Source organism: Papaver somniferum, chromosome 5 (genome assembly GCF_003573695.1).
Source record: "Papaver somniferum cultivar HN1 chromosome 5, ASM357369v1, whole genome shotgun sequence".
Lineage (NCBI taxonomy): Eukaryota > Viridiplantae > Streptophyta > Magnoliopsida > Ranunculales > Papaveraceae > Papaver > Papaver somniferum.
In genome coordinates, this window is record NC_039362.1 from 169766041 (window position 1) to 169774427 (window position 8387).

The 8387-nt window shown below is 38.8% G+C and overlaps 3 protein-coding genes across 4 annotated transcripts; 1 reads left to right on the forward strand and 2 right to left on the reverse strand.

The window, feature by feature from the left end:
* The first annotated feature begins 927 nt into the window (after window positions 1–927).
* LOC113280020 lies at window positions 928–1731 on the forward strand. Its single transcript, XM_026528657.1, has one exon. It carries the CDS (start codon window positions 928–930, stop codon window positions 1729–1731), a length of 804 nt encoding a protein of 267 aa, XP_026384442.1.
* A 390-nt stretch (window positions 1732–2121) lies between these two features.
* On the reverse strand, window positions 2122–3694 carry LOC113283598 (aspartyl protease AED3-like). Its single transcript, XM_026532923.1, has one exon. The coding sequence runs from the start codon at window positions 3653–3655 to the stop codon at window positions 2348–2350; it is 1308 nt and encodes a 435-aa protein (XP_026388708.1). The 5' UTR covers window positions 3656–3694; the 3' UTR covers window positions 2122–2347.
* Window positions 3695–5225: 1531 nt separating this feature from the next.
* Window positions 5226–7911, reverse strand: LOC113283599 (universal stress protein PHOS34-like). 2 transcript variants are annotated; one of them, XM_026532924.1, is made up of 5 exons: window positions 7550–7910; window positions 7341–7444; window positions 7114–7232; window positions 5853–5939; window positions 5226–5541 (listed from the first exon to the last, which is right to left on the reverse strand). In XM_026532924.1, the coding sequence occupies exons 1-4, from the start codon at window positions 7770–7772 to the stop codon at window positions 5861–5863; spliced, it is 525 nt and encodes a 174-aa protein (XP_026388709.1). In that variant the 5' UTR covers window positions 7773–7910; the 3' UTR covers window positions 5226–5541; window positions 5853–5860. The 2 variants fall into 2 exon arrangements, with proteins under 2 accessions (XP_026388709.1, XP_026388710.1); XM_026532925.1 differs by lacking the exon at window positions 5226–5541 and adding an exon at window positions 5548–5688 and having other exon boundaries at window positions 7550–7911.
* Window positions 7912–8387: the final 476 nt, after the last annotated feature.

The window sequence follows — 8387 nt, forward strand, 5'->3', positions numbered from 1 at the left end:
ATTGAGCTCAGTAACTTGGTGCTCTCGAGAATTGTATTAGAGTTTGGTTCATACAGATTGCCGAAACAAAATAGTTGAGTATGATTATTATACTCCCGCATTTTCAACTGGTATCAGAGCAAGCAAACACGTTAAGACCTCATAAATCTATGACTCAACAAAAAAGAAACATATTACAGGAGGTGAACCGACAGAGCTCTAATAATACAATTTCTGTTATATCAGATAACAGCTGTTATTGAATCCCGTGGCTAGAATTATCTGCATAAAAGTAATCCGTACAGTTTACGGATACTTGAATAAGTTTAACATCTCAATATTTTAGTAATATCCAACAGATAGTAATAACATTATTAACTAATTTTGGACTATGTAATCTTAACGATGAATTTTTGATACGTGAAAAAGATGAATGCGCTCCGTATACATTTTTTAATTCTTTCGAACATTTTATTGTCAAGGTTACTTCTCTCTCCCACGTACAACTCAACCAACTAACTACCTCCTTAATTCAGCCATGTCCGCCATTTGCCATCTCTCTGTCCAGAAATGAACAACCAGCAATTTTCCGTGTCATAACCGTGTCCTCTTCGTGACTTGGCTCTCAACATATCTCTCTCTTGCGTGCACACACCTATCCCGTGTCCATCATTGTTTTCATCTAAAGTACCAGAAGTCTGAGGAAATCAAGTAATGTAGATTCCAAGGATTGAACAATTGATGCTCCTCTGGTCAAGAACACGAATTACTCGTGCAGCTCTCATTGGCGGAAATCACACCTCTTCCCGTTTATGTACTCGCTAATAAATTCATCTGTCATTCCTCCTCTTCTGCCTTCTAAGTTCCTTTATTATGCTTTCAAAGTCTTGCAAGTTGCAAATTTGATACCTAAAGGCTCCAGATCAAATTCTTGGCATAGGCGAAGTAATGGATATGGGTCATGCATACCAAGGGAAAAAACAAAACAGGTTCAGGTTTTTGCATTTTGGACCAGATCATAATAAACTGGTCATCAAGGTCCCTCATTGTAGGATGTTAAGAGTGGTATCTAGATCACTTCTTCTATCATTAGTCATTTTCACATTCCCTTGGATTTTCTTCATCTTTCTGAGATCATTCAGTTCTTACAATGTTGTTGCTTCTGATCCTATTAATGGCGCGGTACTACCAATACTTTTCAAGGATCTGGTTAACGAGGGAATACTTGAATCAAAAGATAATAAAGGGCTCTTATTTTGTACAGGAAGCCCTGCTGAGGATTCTCTCATTAATCTTGACATTTTCAATAAGAACAATGAGATGAGTATGATTTCTGAATTGGATATTGAGCGCCAAAACTCAATTCCTGATAGCACATTTGATTTCGTCATGGTTTCTGGATTCGAAACTGTTGCAATCATTGATCGAATGCTCAAAACCGGGGGAGTCGCAGTAGTCCAGCTTAGTAGCAACAATTCGGGTTCTTTCCGAAAACCATCCCATTACAGAATTGAATATCTTCGGCGTTTCACGCCAACCATTGTAGCTATGAGAAAAACTGGTTTAGGTGATTTATCTTTAAATACACCGACAACAAGGCGCCTTTTTGGAATGGATTCAGAAGCAGAAAGAGCTGCATTGAATGATGCAGAAGATGTTCTTTATGAGCCACCAAGGAAAGCCTTGTTTAGTTCCAAGGAGTTCTTGAAGAGCACCAAATTTCTCCCACATTTAACAGGTGATTTACCTTGAAGGATACCCACGCCGTCTTTTCATGACATTATTGATTTGGGTGTTCCTGTGATAGTAGTTTATGGTTCAAGGTCCAGGGACATTGATTGATATGACAAGAGCGAGATGGTGAGCGAAAATATGATGAAGAACGCAACAGATAAGAACGTCTAAATGATTGGTGAATAATGTTAATGCAGAAGTAGAAGTCATGGAAAAGATTTTGAAGAGATATTTCTTAGGTGGATGAAAATTGTTCTTGGAACAGAACAGCTGACCAGGAATGTTTAGCTTTGTATGGGAGATTGGGAGATGAAGGTGTTGCTATTCATCAGTGGTTAGGCTGATAACGAATTCAAATCTCCGTTGTTGGACACCTAGAGAGAGACGTGTATGTGTATGCTTACTTCCAGGAAAACATTCATATATTTGTCATGGAAAGAACACTGCAATGGAAAGACCATACAAATTGAAATAGTACACTTTTTTCATTCACTTCTTTAGAACTTCATGCAATGATCTTCAGAACACACTGAAATGCTTACTTCAGAACACACTAAAATGAAAATAAAAAGCGAAAACACAGGCAACCAGTTACATCAACACAGAAGTACACTCTCGAGCGAGAGGTCAGAGACTAGTTACAGATTTCACGAGAAATGCCTAAGCGAGAATTAGTAAGGTCGAAAAGAATCCTGAAATTCTGCTGTTGCAAATTAGCTATGACATTCAACACTGAATATGCATTACTTGAAGCTGCAGCCATAGCTAAACAAGCTAATGAGCCAGAACTACTATGAATCAGTGTGTTCTCAGTTGGCAACTTCAAATCCATGCCTGTAAAATGAAGTGTTATAACTGGAAACTGATCTTCATTTGTAGCCAAAAAACAAGTATCAAAAGCACCCAAAGATGATATGTCTTTTCCAACTTGTTTCCTGAACTCATCCCTAAGTGCAGTGTAAAGAGGTGCCTTAAACCGAGTAATAACTGTACCCGAGTCAATTATAGTTCCAGCACCGGTGGTAGTATCGAAATCTAGAAGACCTGGGGCAACAGGAACCAAAACCTTACCAACAGAAATACCAGTGAGATTGACATAGTATAATGATGGTTTGCGAGGGTTGCGAAGAAGAGGAGTGGTTCTAATGTTCTTTGGTTGACCTGACGGTCCGAGTTTGAGTGAACCAGAGAAGTAGTAGGATTTGAAACTAGGTAGACAGTAGGAGAACACCCCTGACTGTGATTGTGAGATGAGCGACATGGAACCCCGACCTAGACCCAAGAGTCCCTGAGGGGGCACGGAGTGACCTGAGACAGAGTTGATGCAACCAAAAGATAAATTCGACAGAACACCGACCCCTCCAAGATTAAGAGAGTCTTGAGAGAGAGTAGCTGAGAATGATGAATCAACACTACCATAGGTTTGGTTGAATTGGCAGGGGCTGGATTCAGCAGCTGGGCATGAGAGACCTCGAACTTGGGTGCATTGGGTTGTCTTGCAGTCCAGTGACCCAAAGGAGGTGGATAAAGAAGGGTTGAAAACTGTGGAAGAGCAACCTGTGCACCCTGAACAGGGTACCCAAACTGCATCATTGCTAGTATCCATGACCATGTACATGAGTTGACCAGGTGTGCCAAGTTTAGCTCGAACAATGTAGTTCCCTATGTTCAGAACTTGTCCAGATGCAATGGGAGCTGCTGTTACTGTTTTCTGAGCTAGCAAGTAATTGACTCGGTTTGGGTCTTTCTCTGCCATGTTTAGGACAGTATCAAGCCATGACTCGTGTTTGGGTGGTGAGAATGGTGAACATTTGCCGTACATGTGAAGGACTGAGAGCTCTAAGTCATCAGATGACGACTCCAAAGTTTTGCATGATTCAAAAGCATGAGTGGCTGAGAGAAGAAAGGATATGAAAAGGAATGCAGTAATGGGTAAAGCCATGACTTAGAAGTGAACTTCGTTCACAGTTGAGCTGAATGAATTGGGATAAGAATTTACAAATGCAGCAATGAAACGTGAAAGCTTTATAGAGAAGGAAGTTAGTGATTTAATTTACCAATATGCCCTTTTCTTGGTATGATTTGTCCATTGAGTGCATGTGACCCCTTGCATTTCAAGAGCAATTGGATGTATTCAAAGAAGTTTATGCCAGTCACGAGGTGTCCTAACTCCTAAGTTCTCACACATGATGGGTCCTAGCCCTACAGATATTGACTCTCAGCTCAAAAGCCTCATGTTAAGGGCTAACCCACTTCCAAAAGACAGTTATTGCCCTCAAAGCTGAAAAATACGAGTGATTTTCTTCATTGCTGTTGTCCAGATGTGTCATTTTACCTCAACTTTTCGATAACAAAGACATGACCAACATCTCTTATCTCTCTCTCTCTATCAATAGATATCAAGACAAGACTCTATCCTCCCTATCACGGGCTTCCTCATAGAGTTCAGGCCATTGATGTAACGTCCATTCAGCATGGTAAGACAAAGCATAATAATTGTATATACAATCCCATTTCATTGCTCAAGTGGGTTGGGATTGATGAGAAACTTTTGTACCTAATAGGCAATTATTGTGCAGTCAGTACTAGTCTCCCAGCCCATCCAGACCAGAGTTCAAATCCTGAAAAAAATATATTCCATGTCCGTGAATATACTTTGTTCTATTAGGCTATATGCAACACATGCACTGGTCAGCAGTACTGCTACAGCAAATGATTCAGACTCTTTGCTCATTAAATGGTGGAAAATAACTACCCTCACAAAGAGATCTGTAAATAATAAATTTTTTTTGTAAACTTACTATGTTTCTGGATCTGTTCTTCTTCTGCAATCTCACTCAGATTTCTGAAGTTTCATCAAATTATATAATTATAAGAGCAAATCCTGGGTAATGTCACTCTTTGAAATGAAGGAGTGCACTACCAATTAGACCAAATTAGAGTCTTTTATGGGTAGTGTTGAGCCACCTTTTCACCCAAAAACGTTCATGCTCTCGTTCAAACGAACGAGTGGTTGGAAGTGGAACACTCGACGGGGGACTATCCCCATCATGAAAAATATGGCTACACGGGGGATTGTCTCCCGTGTAACAAAAAAAATTGCACCAAACGGGGGACAGTCCCCCGTTTTAGAAGTCTTTTAGTTCCAAACGGGAGACTGTCTCCCGTTTGGATGTTGTTGTTTTTTTTCGCACGGGGGACAGTCCCCCGTCTGATTAAAATACCAATTTGTTTTACTGCACGGGAGACAGTGTCGTTTTTTGTATATGCCCATAGTGGGTTCTTTTGTTCGTTTGATTGAGTGGTCGTTCATTTGAGCGAGTTAGTCTCCATTTGGAGACTACCCATAGGATATGCTCTAAAGGGTTTCACTCTTCATCCATGAACATCTAAGAACTGCATGATGTTTGTGTTTTCTTTATGATATCTGTCAAGGCCCTCAAGGGTTTAAAAAAATTTATGCAGAGCATGGTTTTATTAGATTTTATAAAAACGATGACTGAGAGCTGACCTCCAAGAACAAAGTCTCAATAAAGTATTTTATGTATTAAAGGAGATAGATTACATTGCAAAGCAAAGCAAGCAGTAAATTTCTTATTGAGAAGATTTTACATTAAACTCAGAAGACTTTTTAATGATACAACAAACCAAATTCAAGGCATATACAAACTACACACAACAGGAGAAGTGTACTGAGCAGTTCTTAGTAGCCCATAGCAAAGTATGTGGCATGAAACTTATGGTTACATTGAGCAACTAAATAACCAACATTGCCGGGGATTGGAAACTGCTGACGTGGCAGTTGCTCAGGCTTCCGAAGAAAACATTCTGTTTTTAAAACGCGATTTTAACCCATTAAATATTCAGGATACAGATATAGAGGCCAATCATAACTTTAGTAAAAACGTCTCCTGGGAATCAAGAAGTTTTCTAATGATTTAACCGTTTTAACATGCTATTCAGAGTAGAAAGTTCCTGTTTTTGCACACAATGGATACAAGTTGATATTACCACTCACTAACAATAATAGAGAGAACTGTGTGCTGTGTGCAAGAACTAAAACAATGAATCACGTGAAAGCACTATGAATTGATGCAGAAACTATTACTAGATTCTTTGCAAGAATGTAAGGTACGTACCTAGAATATCAAGGAAAGTTCTTAACAACAATGACAGGGCATTGTGCATTGTTTGTGCAGTAGTTGCTTACACTTCCCAGAAACATCCTGTTGCATAAACTGATAATTATTAAATTTCTACAGATTATATTATTGCAACTCTAACAGATGCTAAGCACTCTAATATAGGTCAATTCCTTCTATAGGCAATCTAGTTTTCTCAGCAATGCCTCCAAAGTCCACATTCATGCAGTGAGTTTATCAATCACATCAAGGAATCAAAAGTTCAAAACCAAAAGCAGTTGAGTAAAACTCCAAATATTAACACAATGGAGTCAAACCTCAAGAAAAGCAGATGTCAAAACAAAATTTAGACTCCAGCAGATTCAGGCGAACCACAAAGCATGATAACTCAAAAGCCTATCCTCTAGCATGATCATATCTGACAGCTCAGCATCTATTAGATTCAGCCTTCTAGTAATACATAGCAACCCTTAACTAAAACAGTGAGATGAGAATGATACAAGCTCTTTTAACTCGGAATGTGTAGTGATTGGTCTAAACAAATGCTCGGAATGGGAATAAGATATTTAATATGTGAACGTCAGCAATATGTCTCTAAGATAATACCACCAGAAATGCTAGTAGCAGTCATTTCCGGAAAGCTCCTCAATGCCAAAAATCATTCAAACTTAACTACTTCGTCCAGTCAACTACAAGTGTCAACAAGGGAACCAACTCAAGCTGTTCTAGAAGAAATGATGACTTTGTTAAGAACAAACTGTTGTGGTTAAATCAAGAGTGATTTCTTGTTTTTCTTGTTTATCCGGCAAATTAGTACTAAAAGAAAGAAAAATATCAACAAAAGGGTTTATTTAAGAACCAATTCATAATGGTGCTGTCAACTCTAAACACACTCATTTGGATTAATCCTTGAACCAACCTAATCTAACTGATAGATACATTCTCAAGCAAGCAGAGCTTGTGAGGCAAGTCGGCTAGCACTGCACAGTATCATCCCTTGTAGCCTTAACTGGCCAGCACCGGTTGAAACACTCATCCAAACATGTTGCAGATAGCAATTTTGAAACACGTGTAAGCACTTTCTACATGAATGCTGTCATGTTTTTGACGGTGATATCCGCCGATGATGCTAACTAAGAAGACCTAAATTCAATATTATCACCAACTAAATGCTAGACATGGTGTTTAAGAGCTAGTATAATCAAATATGAGGATACATATCACGAAACTGAAATGTATATATTCAAATCGTATTTACCTTTTAATAGGGCCAAAAGGGCGACAACCCATGACAAGCAAATCCACATGTTGATTTTCAGCAACATCACAAATCACCTGCTTTGGATCACCCACAACTACTTGTGTTTTATGCTTAACCTAGGTTCTCAACACACAGACTTATTATCAGTGAACTAGGAAATAAAATACAACAACAACAAAGCAGAAGTAACACCAAAAGCAATCAATTTTCAACACTGATCCTACCTCCTTCTCAGTACAAATTTCCACAGCGTGAGATATAATTGCATCACTAATTCTTCTCTGATGTGCTTCAACAGCTTGAGCAAAAGCAGGAACTTCATAATTACCTAATATTTTGATCATTTCAATCAGACAACAGAAAATTATTTGTAAAAATAACAAAAGAAAAACAAAATCAAGAAATTGGATCGTGATGATGAAGATATACTAACCAGGTCCACCGAAAGGGATTGAACCAGGATTAAGACCAGTGATGATATTAGGTGGAGACTGAACATGAAGGATCAAGAAAAAACCTTCTTCTTGTACCTGTGATTCAGAAGAAGTAGAAGAAGGACGTAATTTGAGATTAGTAATTGCCCATTTTAATGCATTCATACTTTCTTCACTTCCATCTACTGTTACCAATACACAACCCAGATTTCCAGTAGCCATGGATAGTGATTTATCAGCAAACAATGACCGGATCAGAAGATTATATTTTGATTCTCCAGAGGTAGATCTTTCTGTAGATTTTAAGGTTTGGAGTTTGACTTTGGAGTTCGAACTGAGACTGATGTTTTACAGCTCGACATTTTTACGTGGAACTTTTATGGTGGCAGTTTGTATTCTGTGGGTTATAGAAGGCCCAGTAGAGAGCAAGTCAACTGGACAATAGCATCATTTCTAAGTTGGGCCACGAAATACCAAAAATCTCATTTGTGAAAACTAGAAGTCTAGAACATTAATGGGAGAGCAAAAATCACGACTATTTAAAGGTGGGTACCAACTCTAGCAAGGAGGAAGTCAGGGTTCAATCTCCGCCGCAGTAAAGGTTTGTAATAGATTAGTTGTATAGTGGGTTAAGAGGTGTTGGGTGTGGCAGTGGGGCCACTCCAACTGGCTAGGTTTGCGAATCAAAAAAAATAAAATAAAATAAACGCGGGTACCAATTAAAAGATTTTAATGGGAGTGGGAGAGCAAAAATCACACGATTATTTTAGGCGGGTACTAGTATTGCTAGGCCGGGTACCAATTCAGAGATCCAATGTCCGGAAAGTTTTGTTTTAT